This window comes from Salmo salar, chromosome ssa14, assembly GCF_905237065.1.
Source record: "Salmo salar chromosome ssa14, Ssal_v3.1, whole genome shotgun sequence".
NCBI lineage: Eukaryota > Metazoa > Chordata > Actinopteri > Salmoniformes > Salmonidae > Salmo > Salmo salar.
Genome location: NC_059455.1, coordinates 40,776,756 through 40,802,376, shown reverse-complemented (window position 1 = coordinate 40,802,376; position 25,621 = coordinate 40,776,756). Strand labels below are relative to the sequence as shown.

The following is a 25,621-nucleotide window of genomic DNA, read 5'->3' as shown; positions in this document are numbered from 1 at the left end:
GTGGACCTGGGCAGTGAGGGATCGTTGGTGAGGGGTCAGAGGATGATGGTGGACCTGGGCAGTGAGGGATCGTTGGTGAGGGGTCGTTGGTGAGGGGTCAGAAGATTCGGGAAGGCCATATCTGCAGACCCACGTCGTATAAACCAGTTGATCAAGGTACAGGCCACTCACACACTGGGAAACTCAGTTTGAATCACGGATTGCCACTAAATCAATGGCCCGGTCCCTGAGAAGGATGTACTGATTGAGATAAGATAGGAAATCTTGCTTCCACTTAGCTAATGACCTACAGATTAGAAACTAGACAAGAGAGAAAAGACATGTACATCACATTAAAGTATTCACACAGGGCCAGTCTCTCTTTTCTGTAGGGGGACTCAGGTTGGCCTCTGGTGTGTCGTACCATGCTGTTAGGGGTCCTGGGGTGTGGGCTCCAGTACCTAGGGGTCTACCTGGACTGCACACTGTAATCAACACTTCAGTAGAAGACCTCAGAGGATCATGGGATAATCAAAACAGGTTTGTACAGAAATAGATGTTTATTTTCTCAATATTATGACTTTGCTTTGGGCCTTAATTTGTCTAGTAAATCCCTGCTGCTGTTCACGGAATAACACATGCACGTACACACACACAGTGCTGTAATATACTGAATCAAAAGTTTATTCTTCCATTTTTTTTTTCATTCATACCAATGTGAAGTAGCTATTCATGCAATGATGGAGACAAACAGAAAAAGTCGTGCCATTCATTTCACAGATGTTTTGATTCATTTTACATTTTAATTTGAGTAATTTACCAGACGCTCTTATCCAGAGCAACTTACAGTTTGTGCAATCATCTTAAGATAGCTAGGTAGGACAACCACATCACCGTCACAGTAAGTATACTTTTCCTCAATTAAGTACTTATCAGCAAAGTCGGTGCTAGTAGGAAAAGAAAGAAACCGACTACCTTCTCTTCACTGTTCCAATAAAACAGTACTACAGATGATCCTCAACCAATTCAGGATCTTCCCCATTCTTTGTTCCTTAGCTCCACTCTTCTGATTTTACCACTAACTGTCTTTGGTAGCTGTTCCACAAACTCTATCTGTGAAGACGAGAAAAGTCGAAATACCTTATTTTGCCTTCTAATAGATATTGATCAAGCTTTTTTTCAACAATAAGTAGCTTTACAAAAGAATAACAATTACCTTGCGTGGATACTTGTACGGTGCAGTAACTTTCTTCACATACGTCTGTAATTCTTTCTTAAGTTGATCTTGATCTTGAGATTTGTACTCTGCTGTTAGAACAACAAATGCCTTCACAACCTGGAAAGATGGATGGCATATTAACTGGATTGTTTTATGTAACCTTTATTTAACTAGGCAAGTCAGTGAAGAACAAATTCTTATTTACAACGACGGCCTACCCTTACCCGGACGACGCTGGCCCAATTGTGCGCCGCCCTATGGGACTCCCAATCACGGTCAGTTGTGATACAGCCTGGAATCGAACCAGGGTCTGTAGTGATGCCTCTAGCACTGAGATACAGTGCCTTAGACCGCTGCGCCACTCGGGAGCCCAATTATAGTGCAATCGCTACAAATGATTTTGGGATTGAAGCCAATATAGGTTCATTTATAGAGATCTAACCAACAAGATAGTCCATAGTCTAACAACTTCTGAGCTCTGAAATCATCTGACTGCTTTGATTTTGGGTGAAGATGACCTATTTCATGGATTTGATTGATCCATCCATACTGTACCTCTCCTCTGATAGGGTCAGGGCTGCTGACCACGGCTGACTCAGCCACAGCCTGGTGTTCAATCAAAGCGTTCTCCACCTCAAATGGACCAATACGGTACCTAAACAACCAACCCAGACTTTAGTCCTATTCAGACAGGATTAGTTTTACTACGAATACAGTACCTATACAAACAACACAGACTTTAGTCCTATTCAGACAGGATTAGTTTTACTAGGGGAGGTCGTGTAATGTAATTATGTGCACGAGCACAAAACACCACATTTGTAACTATAGTCCCGTCCGAATCTGCCATGTCAGTCATTTTTACACGGCAGGAGAGTAACAATTCCAGCCAGAAAAACCTACTGTTTTTTGGCGAACTCCAAGGTCCTCGGATAACGCTAGTCCTGTGCGAATCGACTTCCCTGTGTTTTCAGAGAAATGTCTGAGTATGACAGGGGTTGCTTGCTCGCGGTTTGAACAAGAAAACAATAACTGATTCGATAAATTGAACGAAGTGCTCCACATAAGTTATATATAAATGGTCTACATGAATCAAATTTCACAGTGACTGCTTTTGTTTATATGTTTTGGGATTATGAATTGAACATTGTCAAATGCATCTGTAAAAAAATATTGGGCCTATTTGAAGCAAACGTTGCTGTTAATAGATCGCAAAGCAGCATACAACTGACCTAAACGTTTGGAAATGATAAGTTAACTTTCTCATTCATAGCCTTAAAACACATCTCAGGTGCAAGGGCACTGTTTAGCTCCCATCTGAAGGCTGGGGGACATTTAGGACGTACTGCAGATTGCTAAAATATTGTTATGATTATGATGACACTTCCTCAATTGAAATATTATGGCGACACGACACCAAAGCTGGTTTGGTGTGGTTTAGAAACGTGGGAACCAAGCTGGAGCCATCAGTGTGCCTGTATCACCTGGACATGTTGAAATATCTTCACACCTAGAATAAAAACCTCCAGGCTTCCGTCATAACTGTCAATTTATTGAAAAGAAGTCATAATTACAGGGGGCAGTTTGGAAAAAACGAATCCTGTCCGAATCGTCCTTTGGAATAACGGACATTCTGGAGTAATAATTATATAACCGACGTTCTCTAGTAATACTAGTCCCGGGCGAATAGGGTGATAGTCAACTAAACATTTTTGTTCAGTTTTTCAGACTCAGATTGAGCTTATTCATGGACTGTGAAGAACTTTCAATTGACATTTGTGCCCCATAGATATAGGTATAGATATAGGTATAGATATAGGTATAGATATAGGTATAGGTATAGGTATAGATATAGTTATAGGTATAGGTATAGGTATAGATATAGGTATAGATATAGTTATAGATATAGGTATAGGTATAGATATAGATATAGGTATAGGTATAGATATAGGTATAGGTATAGATATAGGTATAGATATAGATATAGGTATAGATATAGGTATAGATATAGATATAGGTATAGATATAGGTATAGGTATAGATATAGGTATAGATATAGATATAGGTATAGGTATAGATATAGGTATAGATATAGGTATAGATATAGGTATAGATATAGGTATAGGTATAGATATAGGTATAGATATAGGTATAGGTATAGATATAGGTATAGATATAGGTTGAGTTCCTGCCCGACTACATTGTTGAGACATGGCAGATCTTACAACGCCTGGATAGGTATTTAACATGTCAGCTAATGCTGCGTTCGTAATGAAGAGAAAAGTGGGAATTTACACATAAAACTGGGAGAAATGTTGAACGGCCCTCCAACTGGTAATTACTAGTGGGAAACTATCATCCTGAGCTCCCACATAGAGACCTCTGACCTCAACTACTAAGGAAATGACCTCGATAACAGCATTTTCGGCAGTTAAACGCAACAACAAAACATTATTTATAAAAACAATGTATTAATATAGTTTTTGAACACTATAATTTGTTTACAAGCACGATAGCTGTATTTTTAGTTTAGTGTTTACTCAGCTATTTGGCCATTAGTCAATCGGGGTTTCACAACAAGTTCAAAGCACGTGAACGCATCCAACTGGTATTTACAACTTCACAACTGATAAATTCCCACCTCCCACTTGGTTATGAACGCAGCATAATGACATAGCAATCTAATTCCCAACTGCACAGTCGTTGGTTGATGCATTGCAAGGTCTGCACATCTAGTCGGGCAGGAAGTCGACCGTAGTGTTACCCAGCTGATAGGATGACGTCATCAGCTCGACCCACGAACCACAAGTAGTCGTCCTCATCCATGACACCCCTGTCTCCAGTCAGGTAGAAGTCCCCAACATAGCACTCTGCTGTTCGATCAGGGTCACCCTGCATAGATGTGTATACAAATATTACAATATTAAGATGCAAGGAAACAAACCAAGTCTCAATGTATTTCAGAAGGTTCAAATCAATATCAAATTGAAGGACTAGTCAGTCAGTCAATCAATCAATCAATCAATCAATCAATCAATCAAATCCAGGCTGTATCACAACCAGCTGTGATTGGGAGTCCCTTAGGGCGGCGCACAATTGGTCCAGCGTCTTCCGGTGTAGGCCGTCATTGTAAATAACAATTTGTTCTTTACTGACTTGCTTAGTTAAATAAAGGCTAAATAAAATAAAAATCAATGATGTGGATATTTTATCAATTGCTATTGGAAGAAAACAGACAGGGAGACCAAGTGGCTAGTTGACTTGCAGTGAAGTGGGTGTACATACTGTGTATTCAGTAAACAGGGAAAAGGGCTTGTGTGGTTTCACTCTGATACCAAGGTTCCCCTCCACTCCTCTGGGCAAGACATTACCGGCTTCATCTACGACCTGAGATAGGAACACAAATGCTGCCAATGTCTGCAGTTTGTATCAAAACGTGGAAACTTTATTGATTACACATTTGTTAATGCTGATGGTTTAGCACACATTACGCGAATGAATGACTCGGATAATCTTCAACACTGTTGTCTGTCGACTGCATATACCTGCACATCATACTCTGGTGAAGCCTTCCCAAAAGCCCCGGCTTTGATCTTCATGCCCTTAAAAGTACCAGCTATCAGTACCTGGAAGTGAAATGACAGAGAAGCTAAGACACCATTCTATGTGCAACCTTTTATCACCTCCAACTTAACTCACAGTTTCAGTTTGTCCATATCCTTCGTAGATGTCCAGTCCAGTGGCATTCCTCCACTTCCCCATCACCTCTGGGTTGATGGGTTCACCAGCACACAAACAATGCTGCAAGTTGCTGAAATTATAACTGACAAAAAAGAGATGTCTCAGATGTCAATAAGGATTTGGTTGTAATCTAAAAAGGAGCCATTATTTAATCAGTGTGTAAGCAAATACCTGGACATGTCCTCTTGCACTAGCATACGATAAGCAGTCGGAGCCGTGCAGAATGTGGATATGGGGTAGCTGGAGAGAGTCTTCAAAGAAAAACACATGAAATATCAGTATCTGTAATGACATGAAATAACAACATTTCCCCACTACATTCAGTCTAGCCATGACACACCCGCAGTAGAAGACACAGAGGAGTGAGAATGGACATGCAGGGCCCTCTAGTGGTCAAATGCAGTGCCTGCAGATCTGAAGCAATCCACTTCCCTCAGATTTGCTGACATCAAAGATGTAAGGGAATAGGTGTTGTTTTCAGACCATATGGTGTATGAACACACCACACACACACACACACACACACACACACACACACACACACACACACACACACACACACACACACACACACACACACACACACACACACACACACACCACACGCACACACCACACTCACACACACACACCACACTCACACCAGCACACACACACCAGCACACCTCTAGTACAGTGTGACTGTCGAAGCGGGGCATATGGTGGATGAAGACACAGGCTCCCTGGATCCAGGGGGCATAGACACTGCTCCAGGCAGACTTGGCCCAGCCTGTATCAGATGTGTTCCACAAGACATCCCTCTCCGTCAGGTCCAACCAGTACCTCCACACAGACAGGAGAGAGGGAGGGAGAGAGGGAGTTCAGTTCAATGGGTATTATGTCATGTTTCATGTTTTGTGTGGACCCCAGGAAGGGTAGCTGCTGCTTTCAGAACAGCAATTAGAGTCAGTGCAATCTAAGTTCAACCCATGTTATGGTTGTGGCGTGGTTATGGTTGTGGCGTGGTTATGGTTGTGATTATGTTATGCTTGTGATTATGTTATGGTTGTGGCGTGGTTGTGATCATGTTATGGTTGTGGCGTGGTCGTGATTATGTTATGGTTGTGGTGTGGTTGTGATTATGTTATGGTTGTGATTATGTTATGGTTGTTATTATGTTATGGTTGTGATTATGTTATGGTTGTGATTATGTTATGGTTGTGGTGTGGTTGTGATTATGTTATGGTTGTGATTATGTTATGGTTGTTATTATGTTATGGTTGTGATTATGTTATGGTTGTGATTATGTTATGGTTGTGGTGTGGTTGTGATTATGTTATGGTTGTGGTGTGGCTGTGATTATGAAATGGTTTTGGCATGGTTGTCATTATGTTATGGTTGTGGCATGGTTATGGTTGTGGCATAGTTATGGTTGTGATTATGTTATGGTTGTGGCGTGGTTGTGATTATGTTATGGTTGTAGCATGATTGTGATTATGTTATGATTGCGGCATGGTTATGTTATGGTTGTGGCGTGGTTATGGTTGTGATTATGTTATGGTTGTGGCGTGGTTATGGTTGTGATTATGTTATGGTTGTGATTATGTTATGGTTGTGGCGTGGTTATGGTTGTGATTATGTTATGGTTGTGATTATGTTATGATTGCAGCATGGTTATGTTATGGTTGTGGCGTGGTTATGGTTGTGATTATGTTATGGTTGTGGCGTGGTTATGATTATGTTGAAGTAATCTCTCGTGGACAGACTACGTAAACATCTGTGTTAACTGAGATGAATGTTGGAGGACCTACCTTCCATTGACAGTGAGGCCTATCCCATAGCTGCTGTGGCTGTGTTGGGTCATCTTAGGTGACCCTGTGGTCCCACTGGTGAAGAAGATGGTCATAGGGTCATCACTGCGAGTCTTCACACACTCATGATCGCTGGACGCATTCCTATGGAGAGAGTTTGGTCAGTACAGAGATGCTGAAAGTAACAAGCAAGGTGTAGATAGACCAAACCAATAGATCAGACACAGTGAACTGGAGCCTTTATGATCCCATCCAGACCAAACCAATAGATCAGACACAGTGAACTGGAGCCTTTATGATCCCATCCAGACCAAACCAATAGATCAGACACAGTGAACTGGAGCCTTTATGATCCCATCCAGACCAAACCAATAGATCAGACAGTGAACTGGAGTCATTACGATCTCATCCAGACCAAACCAATAGATCAGACAGTGAACTGGAGTCATTATGATCTCATCCAGACCAAACCAATAGATCAGACAAAGTGAACTGAACTGGAGTCATTATGATCCCATCCAGACCAAACCAATAGATCAGACACAGTGAACTGGAGTCATTACGATCTCATCCAGACCAAACCAATAGATCAGACACAGTGAACTGGAGCCATTATGATCCCATCCAGACCAAACCAATAGATCAGACAGTGAACTGGAGTCTTTACGATCCCATCCAGACCAAACCAATAGATCAGACACAGTGAACTGGAGTCATTACGATCCCATCCAGACCAAACCAATAGATCAGACAGTGAACTGGAGCCTTTATGATCCCATCCAGACCAAACCAATAGATCATACAGTGAACTGGAGTCATTATGATCTCATCCAGACCAAACCAATAGATCAGACACGTGAACTGAACGAGCCATTATGATCCCATCCAGACCAAACCAATAGATCAGACACAGTGAACTGGAGCCATTATGATCCCATCCAGACCAAACCAATAGATCAGACACAGTGAACTGGAGTCATTATGATCCCATCCAGACCAAACCAATAGATCAGACACAGTGAACTGAACTGGAGTCATTATGATCCCATCCAGACCAAACCAATAGATCAGACACAGTGAACTGGAGCCTTTATGATCCCATCCAGACCAAACCAATAGATCAGACACAGTGAACTGGAGTCATTATGATCCCATCCAGACCAAACCAATAGATCAGACAGTGAACTGAACTGGAGTCATTATGATCCCATCCAGACCAAACCAATAGATCAGACACACTGAACTGGACCCATTACGATCCCATCCAGACAAAACCAATAGATCAGACACAGTGAACTGGAGCCTTTATGATCCCATCCAGACCAAACCAATAGATCAGACAGTGAACTGGAGCCATTATGATCCCATCCAGACCAAACCAATAGATCAGACACAGTGAACTGGAGCCTTTATGATCCCATCCAGACCAAACCAATAGATCAGACACACTGAACTGGAGCCTTTATGATCCCATCCAGACCAAACCAATAGATCAGACACAGTGAACTGGAGCCATTATGATCCCATCCAGACCAAACCAATAGATCAGACACAGTGAACTGGAGCCATTATGATCCCATCCCATCCAAATCAAATCAGTCACATACACATATTTAGCAGATGTTATTGCGGGTGTAGCTAAAAACGTAAGTTATCTTTACCTCACCAGATCTCCAAAGTTCTTCCAGCCCTCTCTCTTGGTGGGGGACACCAGTATTTTGTGCTGCAGGCTGGAGCACTGAGAGGCCACGGCATCGAGCAGGGGGGCCAGGGACTCGTCTGTGATGACACAGCGGGCCCCGGAAGTCTGCAGCCGGTGGAGGATGTCCCTGGCTGTCAGCTGAGAGGTGCCTGGCAGCAGCACTGTTCCTGTGGGGGACATGGGACTTCACCAGGGACAGGAAATTTTCCTGAAGGGAAATCTTGGGGCCCTAGTCATAGCTAATGACAAGGCACTTGAATAAATAAGGTTGTAGGTTTTTCCTGTTCAGGTCAGGAAGTCAGATAGTATACCCAGCCCTGGGCATCGCATTTATATTTAAAATGTTTATTCATTTAGCAGCTTGTCTCCAAAACTATTTCAATTGAAATTGCCCCAAACATATTTATTGAACTAAACATATGCTATCTGATAGCATTATGTCTGGACTAGTGGTATTCAAAGTCAGGGTCACCGGGGGAATTTCACTGGGTCGCCAAATAAAAAATGGTTTTATTTTGGGCGGATCCAAAAAGGACAGATTATTTTATGGGAACAATATACAAACGTTATTGAAAAATATAATTTGACAAATAAAATTGTACTAAGTAAGTAAATAAATGTATGTATTGGTTCTCTTAGAGCAGGTATTCCCAAAGGCAATGCCGTCGGGGTACGCCAAATAAAAATGTGATTCACATTTTAATTTTTTTAAATGTATTTTTCTTTAATAAAAATAATTTTCTTCACATTTTCAAACAGTACATTTATATTTTTCAAAGGGGCTATACATTTGGGTGAGTTTTTTTCTCTCACCTGAGTTGCCTCGTTTCACTGCCAAAAATAAAATTAAACCATTTAGTGTTCAGCTAAATAACAACACAATGTCAAATACAGGTAGCCTAGTCAAATAATTATCATCCAATCACATTAACGGTTACTCTCTCGCGGGAAACCTTCACTCTTGCGCAGACATTTAGAAACGAAACATGACAATTTGAAAAATAAGCCAGAGGAATAGACGACTTTTGAGTAGTAAGACATGTATAAAAGCAACAGATACCATTAATAAGAAGGGGCTAGAAGTGTCTTATATGGTGAGCTATCGAGTGGCTAAGACAGGCTGTTTCACAACGCATCAGTGACACGGCAGGAGATGTTTTCAAACAATTACTGCTTCGCATACAAGCCAGTGAATTCTATGTGTTACAGCTGGTTGAGTCAACAGACGTGGCGGGTCTGGCACAGCTCCTGGTATATGTCCGTTATGTTTATGGGGGGGTCAATTAAGGAAGACATCCTATTCTGGAAACCAGGACAACAGGAGAGGATATTTTTAAAGTTCTGGACAGCTTTATGACATCAAATGGACTTTGGTGGTCGAGATGTGTAGGTATCTGTACTGATGGCTCAAAAGCCATGACAGGGACACAAAGTGGAGTGGTAACGCGCATGCAAGCAGTTGCTCCCGACGCCACTTGGGTACACTGCTGCAGCATCCACCGAGAGGCTCTTGCTGCCAAGGGAATGCCTGACAGCTTGAAAGATGTTTTGGACACAACAGTGAAAATGGTTAACTTTGTTAGCAAGGGCCCTGAACTCTCGTGTATTTTCTGCATTATGCAATGATATGGGCAGTGACCATGTAACGCTTTTACAACATACAGAAGTGCGCTGGTTATCAAGGGGCAAAGTATTGACACGTTTTTTTTTTTAAATTGAGAGACGAGTTTAAAGTTTTCTTTAATGACCATAATTTTAACTTGTCTGACCGCTTGCATGATGATGAGTTACTCCCAGGACTGGCCTATCTGGGTGATGTTTTTTCTCACCTGAATGATCTGAATCTAGGATTACAGGGACTCTCCGCAACTATATTCAATGTGAGGGACAAAATTGAGGCTATGATTAAGAAGTTGGAGCTCTTCTCTGTCTGCATTAACATGGACAACACACAGGTCTTTCCATCATTGTATGATTTTTTTGTGTGCAAATGAACTCAAGCTTACGGACAATGTCAAATGAGATATAGCGAAGCACCTGAGTGAGTTGGGTGCGCAATTACGCAGGTACTTTCCTGAAACACGGACGACACAAACAACTGGCTCGTTATCCCTTTCATGCCATGCCTCCATTCCACTTACCGATATCTGAACAAGAGAGACTCATCGAAATTGCAAAAAGCGGTTCTGTGAAAATGTAATTTAATCAGAAGCCACTGCCAGATTTCTGGATAGGGCTGCGCTCAGAGTTTCTTGCCTTGGCAAATCGTGCTGTTAAGACACTGATGCCCTTTGCAACCACGTACATATGTGAGAGAGGATTCTCGGCCCTCAATAGCATGAAAAATACAGGCACAGACTATGTGTGGAAAATGATTTAGAGACTGAGACGCTCTCCAATACAACCCAACATTGCAGAGTTATGTGCCTCATTTCAAGCACACCCTTCTCATTAACCTGTGGTGAGTTATTCACCATTTTTGATGAATAAATAAGGTTTTATATGTAAGATGGTTAAATAAAGAGAAAAATGATTGATTATTATTATATTATTATATGTGCCCTGGTCCTATAAGAGCTCTTTGTCACTTCCCACGAGCTGGGTTGTGACAAAAACTCACACTCATTCTTATGTTTAATAAATGTATAGTATAGTGTGTGTGTGGCAGGCTTACAATGATGGCAAAACACAACATTTGAGAGTGTGCTGACCCTGATGCTAGAGGGGGTACGCAGCTGGAGGTTGACTGTTTGAAGGGGTACGGGACTATAAAAAGTTTGGGAACCACTGTCTTAGAGAGATGAATATCTAATGAATTGAAGTTTGTTTGTTTGTTTATGTGAAAATCGACATTTCTTGATTTTAAGGTTGTGCCGTTAGATTTGGGGTGGGGTGGCCAGATTTTCTAGTGACAAAAATTGGGTCCCCAGAAATTCTGGAGGAAAAAATGTGGTCCCCGCTGATAAAGTTTCAATATCACTGGTCTAGACAATGCAATTTTGATTCAATCTATTATGAAGTCTTGGATTTCTTGACTAGATCTTTTCTAGCTCACCGGTTCTGAGACAGGCCACATTGACGAGCCACCACTCTGGAACCCTAGGTAGTACCAGAAACACCCTGTCCTGCTGGTTGAGACCACAGGCACCTGACAGAACATTGGCCAGTCTTCTGGAATGGAAGCCCAGCTCCTCAAAACTCCACCTCACCTCCTGCTTTCTGTCATTCACCCACCAGAAGGCAGGGTTAGATGCTTTCTCTCCTTTCTGAAATAAACAATGGTGATTTCACATTTACATTTGAGTTCATCTGAAACCGTAAAGTTTAATGTAGAACATATCCCTCTGCCAATATGAATGATATGTCAACTATCCTGCTACCTACAGGCGGTCATCATGATGATGTTGTCATAACACTGACATAACACGTCATTACGAGTTATAACAACTATGTCACAGTCAGAGGGTTCAAGTCAAGTGTTGCCATTTTTTTCATTCCCCCATGACAATATATGCAACGGACAGTGCTTGACTTGGGAAGGAGCTCACCTGAGCTGAGTACCGGCACCTGGAATGTTCTACTGCCTGAGCTCCTGCACCTCTTATAGAATATTAACTCAACAGTATTGTGGAGTTCCTGCACCTCTTATAGAATATGAACTCAACAGTATTGTGGAGTTCCTGCACCTCTTATAGAATATTAACTCAACAGTATTGTGGAGTTCCTGCACCTCTTATAGAATATGAACTCAACAGTATTGTGGAGTTCCTGCACCTCTTATAGAATATTAACTCAACAGTATTGTGGAGTTCCTGCACCTCTTATAGAATATTAACTCAACAGTATTGTGGAGTTCCTGCACCTCTTATAGAATATTAGCTCAAAGTAATGTGGAGTTCCTGCACCTAAATATAAACAGTACTGGCACCCAAAACGAGTACCAAAACCTATTCCATCCAAGTCAAGCAATGGAAATGGAAGTTGAAGGTTAGATAAACAAGGTATACTCTACCTTTTCTTTCTCTGCCCACACATCAAGCACATCTTCCGCAAAGTTAAAGTACTCTGGTATCTGGAGGCTGTATTGTTGTTTGATACTCTCATAGTCAGTAAAGTTTTGAGGACGAGATACCCTATGTCCACGGATCTGACATTTAAAGTTACTTGGGAATATACTGAGCGCCTTCAGTTGAAAGGACACTTTCCCAATGGCCCTCATCTGCAAATGGAGAAAAAAACACTACTTAAGTATTGACTTAATAAAATACTAGTAGATGCAGCAGGAACAATGCAGTTCAGAGCAAGAACAATCTCTTTCTCTCATTTTATGCATTATGCAAATGACTTTGAAGACATTCTTACGAGTTATATTAAAGCCATTCAGTAGAGACAAATTGTGAAAGTAGTATTTTTATGCCAACAGTTGACAAGCAGAGAAGAACACAGTGCAGAACTTATAAAGTTGATACATTAAGGTATCATAAAGTATCATGCTTAACTTTAAACCCCTCTCAAACCTAACGTTACCTCTCAAATCTCCAAGATGACCTCAAATCGTCGTGTTGTTTGCGGTTTATGTTGCTCTGTCTGCGGGCTGAAAATAAGGAATGGCGCCCAAGGAATTTCTCCAGAAAGGGTCGAGTGAAAAGGAAGGAATTACCACGGCTGAACTCAGACACAGGGAGAGATCTGTCCATCCATGGACTGAATGAGTAAACTATTAAAATCTGCAAGACCAGGAAGTAGGCGCGGTGTTAGAAGTGTACATGTAAAAGTCAAAACGTGTTTACTTATTTAGAGAACAATTGAAAGGAAACCACTAATATGTTTCAGACCAAAATGAGAGTAATATGACACCACAAAAACATTGCTTATTAATAGTCTTTATGGTTATTATAGCGCCTACTAAATATGTGTTTTTCTGTCCAAAATATGAGTCTACCGTGCAGATTAGTTGGCCCCCACGCTGGAGTTCGTTTTGCATTGCCCGGTGCCATTGGTCCTTAAATGAAATCATCACCCACGAACTGGCCCAATCTGTCACAATGTAGCCTAACAATTTCTGCGTCGTTTTACACTAATGAAAACGGCACAGTTAATGTCATGTGATTTCAAACGGAGCGGAAATGAATGAGAGTGAAAACATTGTTCCGACAGTAGTAGGCAGACGTTTTCCAGGTGTATTTGCAGATACAGCTGATCCTGCTACACTCTAATGTAGGTTCATTAAACGTGATTGGACGGGATATCATTCCCCAGGATGCTTTGCGCGGAGTGTTAGACGGTTTCCTGTGAGCAGCACGTGGAATATGGATCATGCTCCAATGAACAGCTAGCCTATATTTTCCTTTCCTTTCAATTCAAATTATTTTCATGAAAACTGCATGAAGTGAGGACATAACTGACTGACGTAAGCGAACAAGAGTTTACAATGCCACATGGGCATTCAGTGTAAAATGTAGCTTGATAGATAGATAGATAGATAGATAGATAGCTACATAGTGACTATAATAGACAGTACAGTATGTAAACACGTTGTGGTATTGTCCTTGGTTTAGACTAGCACAGCCATAACCTGTGGCAGTCATCATAACACTGTCAACAGTCTAGTTCATTACATTGGTCTATAATCAACTCAGCAATGCCATTCACAACATAAGGGTGACTGACAAAATAATTGATGTTCCATTTTATACAGAAAAACATGAATTATGTTTTAATTTCTATACATTGTGTATAGCTATCATTCCATTCCTTGTACAGTGAGGGACAGCGTGGGGATGGAGTATCTACCCGACCGTAACTCCAGGTATAAAGACGTGGACTACTGGGATGAGAGGTACAAGACAGAGAAGTCTTTTGAATGGTTCGGAGACTTCTCCAAGTTCCAGCATCTACTGCAGCGACACGTCATGAAGGACGACGCCATCCTTGTGCTTGGTATGTTTTTTGACCTTACTTGCCTACTTGTCTTTATTTCTGAAGAAATATTGGACCTTGTGAAAATGACATTTGTGAAGACCTTACTGCATCAATGGAATGTTTGTCTCATCGTTTAGTCATTTCGTTGGAAAGAGGGGAACAGGGCTCTATAATGCGATAGACCACAAGATGGCGCTGCAAGACAACGTTTGAACATGTCCATGTTCAATATCGTCATAATATTATAATCCCATCCCTTCTTCAGCACCTGATTACATCATTCTACAGAAGTGGTTGAAAGTCATTTGTAGATATGCATGACCGGGTTTTGTACCTATTCATTGCTTGTTTTACATGCTTAATATACATTAATTTGAGCTACAAACATGTGCTGTTCAGCACACATCTGGATACTTTCACATTGCAAAATGATAGCCATTGTAACCTATGCTGATTTGATTGTAAGTCTTAAACAGCATGGCTAGAGTATATATTACTGTTGTTAGCTATCCTTCAAACCCTACCCAAGCAGTTGTTTTGCTACTACATTGCAGATATTGTGTCCGTCCCAGTAGTTAAAGCGGTTCCTTGTGGAATATTATAGAATGTAAGTTAGTTGATGTTGACAAAGGTGTTAAACATGGTTGCATTATTTTGATGCAATATCCCTCAAAAAACGGTTTGATAGAGCCCTGAAAAAATATTATTATCCCAGTGCTGAGGAACCAAAGCCAACCTTGCTGATTTCATTTTTTCCCTGGTTTGAAGTGTAGTTGCAGTAACCATGCGGAGGCCTAGGGGGGCGCTGTTGCTAGTGGTCTGTTGTCAGTCACTGTAGGGTCCTTGTTTATGTATGCACAGCAGAGCAGCACTCTTGGTTGGTTGGGTGTTGTGTGTGTGTGTGTGTGTGTGTGTGTGTGTGTGTGTGTGTGTGTGTGTGTGTGTGTGTGTGTGTGTGTGTGTGTGTGTGTGGAGGGTTCAATGCTGATAAATTGTGTCAGCGAATGACAGGGGCTTCCTGGACTATGATGGGGGTAAGACCAGTGTTGTCAGGAGCTAGGCACTAGGCTCGCACTCCTCCACGGAAATCTCCTGTCATTGTCTCCTGTCGTTTTTCTCGTCTTTCACTTGACCCTGGGATCAAACAGGCTCATGTGATTTCATATGAAATAGCCTTTCTGTTTATTCAGTGGTATGAATGCAACACAGTTTATTTTGCAGCAGGTGAAGACTATATTGCAGATGGAAAAGTATAGCGAGTGAAATGGTTGCCAGTTTACAAAAAAATAAAAAGAATGAAATATGCATAAATATTGATGCATGTTGGTCAGCTAATATCAACTTAATTATTTCTCTTTGTATATTTTTTGTGGACCAACATTTGCTTTTGTGCACACAAACATACTATACTAAAATCCCCAAATGAAACAGGGTGCCAACCTGCGTCAAAACGTAACACCTTTGGTAGAAGGGGTGAATGTATCTCGTATTCCCTGTAGCTCAGTTGGTAGAGCATGGTGTTTGCAAGACCAGGGTTGTGGGTTCGATTCCCACGGGGGGCCAGCACAGAAAAAAAAAATGTATGAAATGTATGCATTCACTACTGTAAGTCGCTCTGGATAAGAGCGTCTGCTAAATGACTAAAATGTAAATGTAAATGTATTGTCTCACCGATGTATGTTGAAACCTCTGCCACCTCCACCAACCTGCGTCATAGTATGGTGCTGCTGCAAGACAGACCTCTTTCTGCATGTTGATTTGAGCCTAAGAAAAAGCATTTCCATCGCCTAGGGCTGGATGCATTCCACACTGAAGAGTTTTCTCACACGCACACACACGCAAGCACCGTATCACATGTTTCTGTCACTGGCACTTGTACTGTCTCTTCACATATAGACGCTCACATACACACACATCTACAGCTCAGCTATATATAGGTTATATATCCACACACACAAACCCCTGCTTCACCCGTCCTCTCAACAGTGGTGTTTCTGGTTGGTGTTTAGGTGAGGCCATTGGCTCATATAAACTGTCACAGAGAATCTCACTCACTGTGGTGTGTAACACAGTGGTATAACTAAAGCATGGAAAGAAGTGGAGGAAAGGGGGGGCTGATTGTGTGTCAGGGTGGAGGGAGCAGAGAAGTGGGGTGAGGAAGGGATGAAGGGGAGGTAAATGGGAGGGAAGGAAGGAAGAGAGGGAAGGAAGGAGGGAGGGAGGGAAAGCAAGATATAGGGATTGAGGAAGGTAGAAAGAGATGGGAGAGCAAGATATAGAGAGTAATTAAAAGAGAAGGGTGGAGGAAAGACGGAGGGAGAGGAAAGAGAGGGAGGGAGGGTGAGTGAAAGAGAGATGGAGGGAGAGTACATTCTGCATGCTGATCACAGTTTGATCCCTCCTCTGTCTTTCTTTCTCTGAGGCAATCGCTCTGTCTTACTGTTGCCTCTCTCTGTGTCAAACGGCCTCATCTGCCCTTCTAGGGAAGTGCACGGTTAATCGATGCGGACCGCTACTATTCGATTAAGTGAGTTTTCTTTTTTTTTTTTTTGATATGAAATTGTAGGGCTATTTTAATGATGAAAAAGCTTTTTCTAAATTAAATATAATTTTTTTTTGTGACATTGTTGTCTACAAGGACAGACCATGACATTTGAAATAAAAATATAACAGCTTTTATAACGGTTTGTGGAGCTACTGCTGCACATTTATCGCTCCAGTCTGCCCTGACATCTGTATGCTATTTCCCCCACTTTAAATAGCAATTACAGGCGTGAGCCTAACAGAGTTTCCACAAGATGATGAAACGGATCAATGCAAAGCAATCACCAGAAAACCTTTTTGTATCATAATCAGTGTCAGAATCTCTTTAATCAAAACTATCAGGGAAAAGCAGTCTTTCCTCTGTTCTCCTGTGCCGTGAGCATTGGTGTCAATTTGATTGTTTAAGAGTCTCTTTTTTAACTTTTATTTTATTCTATCCAGATATCTGAAAAAATATCACAATATTATTAGAATAGTAAAATCATCCTAATACCCATCCCTAGCCCTTTCTTCCTTGCTCCCTGGACACGCCTGGAGCCCAAATGGATGACGTATGTTGCACAGCTGAGAGTGGAGTGTGGAGAGAATGGATTCAGTTCAGTCAGTCATCCTGAAAAGCCCTTCCCAGCTAGTATATGTTGGCTAGTTGGCAGCAGCAGCATGGGGCTAGTTAAAACTTGTCAAATAAATGGATGTTTCTATCAATGGGCGAGGGAGAAATAACTTGTAGTATTGGTCACCATCTCTAATTTATTCCATCCCACTTTATTTTATTTAGAGTAGAATAGCAGTCTACACGAAAAATAGCTTGTAATATTTGGTAGTAACCACCTGGATGTCCCTGTGATAGTCTACACCAGTGGGCACCAACCTGAGTAAAGAGTAAAGATCACTTTCCCAGTCAAAAAGCAAGCCGAGATCTACCACTCAGAATAAAAAAACACGATTTAAAACATGTAACATTAACCTAATAAAAATGAATTTTTGCAGTCGGCCTAATACATTATCACAGCATATTGGCTATATGCCTGACCTAATACATTATCACAGCATATTGGCTATATGCCTGACCTAATACATTATCACAGCATATTGGCTATATGCCTGACCTAATACATTATCACAGCATATTGGCGATATGCCTGACCTAATACATTATCACAGCATATTGGCTAGATGCTTGGTCTAATACATTATCACAGCATATTGGCTAGATGCTTGGTCTAATACATTATCACAGCATATTGGCTAGATGCCTGACCTAATACATTATCACAGCATATTGGCCATATGCCTGACCTAATACATTATCACAGCATATTGGCCATATGCCTGACCTAATACATTATCACAGCATATTGGCCATATGCCTGACCTAATACATTATCACAGCATATTGGCCATATGCCTGACCTAATACATTATCACAGCATATTGGCTATATGCTTGACCTAATACATTATCACAGCATATTGGCTATATGCCTTACCTAATACATTATTACAGCATATTGGCTATATGCCTGACCTAATACATTATCACAGCATATTGGCTATATGCCTGACCTAATACATTATCACAGCATATTGGCTATATGCCTGACCTAATACATTATCACAGCATATTGGCTATATGCCTGACCTAATACATTATCACAGCATATTGGCCATATGCCTGACCTAATACATTATCACAGCATATTGGCTATATGCCTGACCTAATACATTATCACAGCATATTGGCTATATGCCTGACCTAATACATTATCACAGCATATTGGCTATATGCCTGACCTAATACATTATCACAGCATATTGGCTATATGCCTGACCTAATACATTATCACAGCATATTGGCCATATGCCTGACCTAATACATTATCACAGCATATTGGCTATATGCCTGACCTAATACATTATCACAGCATATTGGCAATATGCCTGACCTGCCAATATTATTTTTCTCAGACCATATTATATTTCAACACTCAAGCTTTGATAACAAAATAGATCAGTTGGTGTAGCACTTGCGAGGCACAGCTGAGCATAAATTGAGATGATTTGCTAATAATGAGCTTTTTTATTTTACTGGACTGATGGTACCTCCATCTGATGGTCATGCTGCTTTCAAGACCACTGGGGACTCGGGTAGGTGGAGTCGGTCTTTTAAAATCCAACACTTTTCATACCCGGTGCACAGGGCTTCTGAATGAAGTGCACCTGCCGCCAACAGCGCAACACGAATAATAATAATAAAGTGGAGTCAAGCCGTTTCTACAGAAATGTTTGGTGATGGAATGCCTTGAACATGGACTGGTTGGTGACCACTGGTTTACACTGCTCAATGGGTACAGTTTGTGCTGCAAGCCAACAACATGGGGCAGTGTCCTTTGCTCTCACTTGCTAGTGTAGCCTATATCAGGCCAGTAAGGGGAGTAGCTAGATAGTGTAGCCTATATCAGGCCAGTAAGGGGAGTAGCTAGATAGTGTAGCCTATATCAGGCCAGTAAGGGGAGTAGCTAGATAGTGTAGCCTATATCAGGCCAGTAAGGGGAGTAGCTAGATAGTGTAGCCTATATCAGGCCAGTAAGGTGGGTAGCTAGATAGTGTAGCCTATATCAGGCCAGTAAGGGGAGTAGCTAGATAGTGTAGCCTATATCAGGCCAGTAAGGGGAGTAGCTAGATAGTGTAGCCTATATCAGGCCAGTAAGGGGAGTAGCTAGATAGTGTAGCCTATATCAGGCCAGTAAGGGGAGTAGCTAGATAGTGTAGCCTATATCAGGCCAGTAAGGTGGGTAGCTAGATAGTGTAGCCTATATCAGGCCAGTAAGGGGAGTAGCTAGATAGTGTAGCCTATATCAGGCCAGTAAGGGGAGTAGCTAGATAGTGTAGCCTATATCAGGCCAGTAAGGGGAGTAGCTAGATAGTGTAGCCTATATCAGGCCAGTAAGGGGAGTAGCTAGATAGTGTAGCCTATATCAGGCCAGTAAGGGGAGTAGCTAGATAGTGTAGCCTGTATCAGGCCAGTAAGGGGAGTAGCTAGATAGTGTAGCCTGTATCAGGCCAGTAAGGGGAGTAGCTAGATAGTGTAGCCTATATCAGGCCAGTAAGGGGAGTAGCTAGATAGTGTAGCCTGTATCAGGCCAGTAAGGGGAGTAGCTAGATAGTGTAGCCTGTATCAGGCCAGTAAGGGGAGTAGCTAGATAGTGTAGCCTGTATCAGGCCAGTAAGGGGAGTAGCTAGATAGTGTAGCCTGTATCAGGCCAGTAAGGGGAGTAGCTAGATAGTGTAGCCTGTATCAGGCCAGTAAGGGGAGTAGCTAGATAGTGTAGCCTATATCAGGCCAGTAAGGGGAGTAGCTAGATAGTGTAGCCTGTATCAGGCCAGTAAGGGGAGTAGCTAGATAGTGTAGCCTGTATCAGGCCAGTAAGGGGAGTAGCTAGATAGTGTAGCCTGTATCAGGCCAGTAAGGGGAGTAGCTAGATAGTGTAGCCTGTATCAGGCCAGTAAGGGGAGTAGCTAGATAGTGTAGCCTGTATCAGGCCAGTAAGGGGAGTAGCTAGATAGTGTAGCCTATATCAGGCCAGTAAGGGGAGTAGCTAGATAGTGTAGCCTATATCAGGCCAGTAAGGGGAGTAGCTAGATAGTGTAGCCTATATCAGGCCAGTAAGGAGAGTAATGAGAGCCGATTTGGACATATTTGTATAAAAACATACAGAGCTCCGTGTACATGTGTGTGTGTAAATACATGAAATATGAATGTATATGATGAGATATTAGGTACGTCCCTTTATGATTTATATTTACCTGATTGAGATATATTCCTTTGTTATTAGTGTTAATTATTAGATCTGTTTCACCTGTCCTTGTCTCCACCCCCTCCAGGCGTGGCCCATCTTCCCCACTTATCCCCTGGGTATTTATACCTGTGTTGTCTGTCTGTCTGTGCCAGTTCGTCTTGTTTCTTCAAGTCAACCAACGTACCAGCGTATTATGTATTTTTCACATCAAGTAATCTATGCTTTAAGTTGATTGGAGAATCATTTTTTGTTAGATATAAGAAGAATAAACCTTTTTGTTGCACCATATCCCTGGATCTCATTGAATGTTTTGGCCGTTTGAAAACTTTGAATGTGGACTGTATGCATCCGAAACAACCTCGCTTCAGGCTTGGGCAGTGGCTATGGTCAATGGGAAAGGAAGCCTCTACAATTATTATAATGATCATAACAATAATAGTAACAATACCAATAAGGAGATCAAGAAAACGGAGGGTTATTATTATTATTAATAGTATTATTAATAGTATTATTAATATTAATAGTATTATTATTATGGATAGTATTATTATTATTATGAATAGTATTATTAATTATTATGAATAGTAGTATTCATTATTATTAATTGTATTATTATTAATTGTATTATAAATTATTATTACTAGTAGTATTATTATTAATTGTATTATTAATAGTATTATTCATTATTAATAGTATTATTATTAATATTATTCGTATTAATATTATTAGTATTCCTATTAATATTATTCTTATTAATTCGTATTCATATTAATATTATTTATTATTATTCATAGTATTTTTGTATTACTAATATTATTAATAGTGTTATTATTATTCATTATTATTACTAGTATTATTATTATTCATTATTATTAATAGTATTATTATTATTCATTAATAGTATTATTATTCCTATTAATATTATTATTATTAATTATTATTCATATGATTATTATTATTCATAGTATTTTTTGTATTACTAATATTATTAATATTAATAGTATTATTATTCATTATTATTACTAGTATTATTATTATTAATATGAATAGTATTATTATTCATTATTATTCATATTATTCATTATTATTATTAATATTATTATTATTCATTATTATTAATACTATTATTCATATTAAGAAGCAGCATCTGTATTATTTCTGTAGTTTGGGGTCACTTAGAAATGTCCTTGATTTTTTTTAAGAAAAGCACATGTTTTGTCCATTAAAATAACATCAAATTGATCAGAAATACAGTGTAGACATTGTTAATGTTGTAAATGACTATTGCAGCTGGAAACCACAGATCTTTAATGGGATATCTTCATAGGTGTACAGAGGCCCATTATAAGCAATCATCACTCCTGTGTTCCAATGGCACGTTGTTAGCAATCCAAGTTTATTATTTTAAAAGGCTAATTGATCATTAGAAAACCCTTTTGCAATTATGTTAGCACAGCTGAAAACTATTGTTCTGATTTAAGAAGCAATAAAACTGGCTTTCTTTAGACTAGTTGAGTATCTGTAGCATCAGCATTTGTGGGTTCGATTACAGGCTCAAAATGGCCAGAAACAAAGAACTTTCTTCTAAAACTCATCAGTCTATTCTTGTTCTGAGAAATGAAGGCTTTTCCATGCGAGAAATTGCCAAGAAACTGAAGATCTCGTACAACGCTCTGTGCTACTCCCTTCACAGAACAGCTCAACCTGGCTCTAACCAAAATAGAAAGAGGAGTGGGAGGCCCCGGTGCACAACTGAGCAAGAGGACAAGTACATTAGAGTGTCTAGTTTGAGAAACAAACACCTCACAAGTCCTCAACTGGCAGCTTCATTAAATAGTACCCGCAAAACACCAGTCTCAACGTTAACAGTGAAAAGGCGACTCCAGGATGCTGGCCTTCTAGGCAGAGTTGCAAAGAAAAAGCCATATCTCAGACTGGCCAATAAAATAAAAGATTAAGATGGGCAAAAGAACACAGACACTGGACAGAGGAACTCTGTTCTTACGTAGTATTATAACCATATGCAGTGGATCAGTCCTCTCAGACAGGCCTCCACAGCGGATCAGTCCTCTCAGACAGGCCTCCACAGCGGATCAGTCCTCTCAGACAGGCCTCCACAGCGGATCAGTCCTCTCAGACAGGCCTCCACAATGGATCAGTCCACTCAGACAGGCCTCCACAGTGGATCAGTCCTCTCAGACAGGAGCCAATAGGGGTCTTGTACACCATGACATAGTTATTTTTGCTACTGCTCGACTAAAGAAATCTTGGTCGACCAAACAATCAACCAGTCAACTAAAGCTTCGCCCCATCCTCCTCCTCTTCCTCCTCCACCTCTTCACTCATCCTCTTCCTCCTCCAACACTTCATTCACCCACCCCTCCTCCACCTCTTCATTCACCCACCCCTCCTCCACCTCTTCATTCACCCAGTCCTCCTCCACCTCTTCATTCACCCACTCCTCCTCCACCTATTCATTCACCCACCCCTCCTCCACCTCTTCATTCACCCACCCCTCCTCCACCTCTTCATTCACCCACCCCTCCTCCACCTCTTCATTCACCCATCCCTCCTCCACCTCTTCATTCACCCACCCCCTCCTCCACCTCTTCATTCACCCACCCCTCCTCCACCTCTTCATTCACCCACCCCTCCTCCACCTCTTCATTCACCCACTCCTCCTCCACCTCTTCATTCACCCACTCCTCCTCCACCTCTTCATTCACCCACCCCTCCTCCACCTCTTCATTCACCCACCCCTCCTCCACCTCTTCATTCACCCATTCCTCCTCCACCTCTTCATTCACCCATTCCCCCTCCACCTCTTCATTCACCCACCCCTCCTCCACCTCTTAATTTACCCATTCCTCCTCCACCTCTTCATTCACCCATCCCTCCTCCACCTCTTCATTCACCCACCCCTCCTCCACCTCTTCATTCACCCACTCCTCCTCCACCTCTTCATTCACCCATCCCTCCTCTACCTCTTCACTCACCCACCCCTCCTCCACCTCTTCATTCACCCACCCCTCCTCCACCTCTTCATTCACCCACCCCTCCTCCACCTCTTCATTCACCCACCCCTCCTCCACCTCTTCATTCACCCACCCCTCCTCCACCTCTTCATCCACCCATTCCTCCTCCACCTCTTCATTCACCCACCCCTCCTCCACCTCTTCATCCACCCATTCCTCCTCTCTTGCTCTCTCTCACTCTCTACATGTCAACCGTTTTCTACATACTGACCTATTTACAATGTTAGTATTTGTATAGCTTTATATTTACATGGGCCTGTTTGTGCATCCAATATGTTTACTTCTGAGCTGTACTTGATAGGATATGCCTTGTGTGTGTGTGTGTGTGTGTGTCATGTTGGTAAAAGGAACAGAACAGTCACTGACCCTTCGCAGTCTCACTTCCCCTCGGTGTGTCACACGCATTACCACTGGTCAACACTGACGCACAGACTTACTCATGCTTTTATTACCTGCCTGTTTGATGATGCAATAACTAGGGCTGGGAATTACCAGGGGCCTCACGATACGATATTATCACAATACTTAGGTGCCGATATGATACTGTTTGTAATGTGATTCTATGCGTATTGCGATTCTCATGATTCTATATGTATTGTGATTCTATATGTAATGTGATTCTCATGATTCTATATGTAATGTGATTCTATATGTAATGTGATTCTCATGATTCTATATGTAATGTGATTCTCATGATTCTATATGTATTCAGATTCTCATGATTCTATATGTAATGTGATTCTCATGATTCTATATGTATTCAGATTCTCATGATTCTATATGTAATGTGATTCTCTTGATTCTATATGTAATGTGATTCTCTTGATTCTATATGTAATGTGATTCTCATGATTCTATATGTATTGTGATTCTATATGTATTGTGATTCTCATGATTCTATATGTATTGTGATTCTCATGATTCTATATGTATTGTGATTCTCATGATTCTATATGTATTCAGATTCTCATGATTCTATATGTATTCAGATTCTCATGATTCTATATGTATTCAGATTCTCATGATTCTATATGTATTCAGATTCTCATGATTCTATATGTAATGTGATTCTCATGATTCTATATGTAATGTGATTCTCATGATTCTATATGTAATGTGATTCTCATGATTCTATATGTAATGTGATTCTCATGATTCTATATGTAATGTGATTCTCATGATTCTATATGTATTGTGATTCTATATGTAATGTGATTGTCATGATTCTATATGTATTGTGATTCTCATAATTCTATATGTAATGTGATTCTATACGTATTGTGATTCTCATGATTCTATATGTAATGTGATTCTCATGATTCTATATGTATTGTGATTCTCATAATTCTATATGTAATGTGATTCTCATGATTCTAGATGTATTGTGATTCTCATAATTCTATATGTAATGTGATTCTCATGATTCTATATGTAATGTGATTCTCATGATTCTATATGTAATGTGATTCAATACTGTGATTTTATTGCGATTTGGTGGAGTTTTGGCTCAGGTACACATGACCAGTGCTAGCAAAAATACAATTAAATAGATTCTTGGAGTCAAATGTAGATATATACTGAACAAAAATATAAACGCAACATGTAAAGTGTTGGTCCGGCTTTTCATGTTGAAATAAAATAAATGTTCCATAAGCACAAAGAACTTATTTCTCTCAAATTTGGCAAACAAATTTGTTTACATCCCAGTCAGTGAGCATTTCTCCTTTGACATGTGTGGCATATCGAGAAGCTGATTAAACAGCATCATCAGTACACAGGTGCACCGTGTGCTGGGGACAATAAAAGGCCACTCTAAAATGTGCAGTTTTGTCACACAACACAATGCCACAAATGTCTCAAGTTTTGAGGGAGCGTGCAATTGGCATGCTG

General features: G+C 40.8%; 2 protein-coding genes across 5 annotated transcripts in view; one reads left to right on the top strand and one right to left on the bottom strand.

Moving 5' to 3' along the window:
• Positions 1 to 637: 637 nt before the first annotated feature.
• acsm3 (acyl-CoA synthetase medium chain family member 3) lies at positions 638 to 13,607 on the bottom strand. 3 transcript variants are annotated; one of them, XR_006758823.1, is made up of 16 exons: positions 13,374 to 13,495; positions 12,959 to 13,158; positions 12,444 to 12,650; positions 11,487 to 11,697; positions 9,245 to 9,262; positions 8,391 to 8,598; positions 6,730 to 6,873; positions 5,605 to 5,761; positions 5,111 to 5,190; positions 4,898 to 5,021; positions 4,744 to 4,824; positions 4,484 to 4,585; positions 3,968 to 4,090; positions 1,754 to 1,853; positions 1,196 to 1,315; positions 638 to 1,092 (listed from the first exon to the last, which is right to left on the bottom strand). XR_006758823.1 is itself a non-coding variant. In XM_014141218.2 (16 exons), exons 3-16 carry the CDS (start codon positions 12,648 to 12,650, stop codon positions 1,006 to 1,008), a joined length of 1,767 nt encoding a protein of 588 aa, XP_013996693.1. In that variant the 5' UTR covers positions 12,959 to 13,158; positions 13,374 to 13,607; the 3' UTR covers positions 638 to 1,005. The 3 variants fall into 3 exon arrangements, 2 of the variants coding, with proteins under 2 accessions (XP_013996693.1, XP_013996694.1); XM_014141218.2 differs by having other exon boundaries at positions 3,963 to 4,090; positions 13,374 to 13,607; XM_014141219.2 differs by lacking the exon at positions 9,245 to 9,262 and having other exon boundaries at positions 3,963 to 4,090.
• Positions 13,580 to 25,621, top strand: part of ece2a (endothelin converting enzyme 2a) — a 245,379-nt gene continuing 233,337 nt past the window's right edge. Inside the window, exons 1-2 of one of the 2 annotated variants that reach the window (XM_045693622.1) lie at positions 13,580 to 13,841; positions 14,172 to 14,371. In XM_045693622.1, coding sequence (XP_045549578.1) covers positions 14,212 to 14,371 — 160 coding nt within the window. In that variant the 5' untranslated portion in view covers positions 13,580 to 13,841; positions 14,172 to 14,211. 2 annotated transcript variants of the gene reach the window in all.

What these genes read in the sequence shown, in the direction of transcription:
- acsm3 (XM_014141218.2), bottom strand. Translation starts at nt 12,650, where the DNA reads ATGAGGGCCATTGGGAAAGTGTCCTTTCAACTGAAGGCGCTCAGTATA. An exon ending in CACCAGAGTATGATGTGCAG is followed by an intron (nt 4,586 to 4,743) that starts GTATATGCAGTC and finishes TTCCTATCTCAG; the next exon opens with GTCGTAGATGAAGCCGGTAA. An exon ending in CCCTGTTTACTGAATACACA is followed by an intron (nt 4,091 to 4,483) that starts GTATGTACACCC and finishes ACATCTATGCAG; the next exon opens with GGTGACCCTGATCGAACAGC.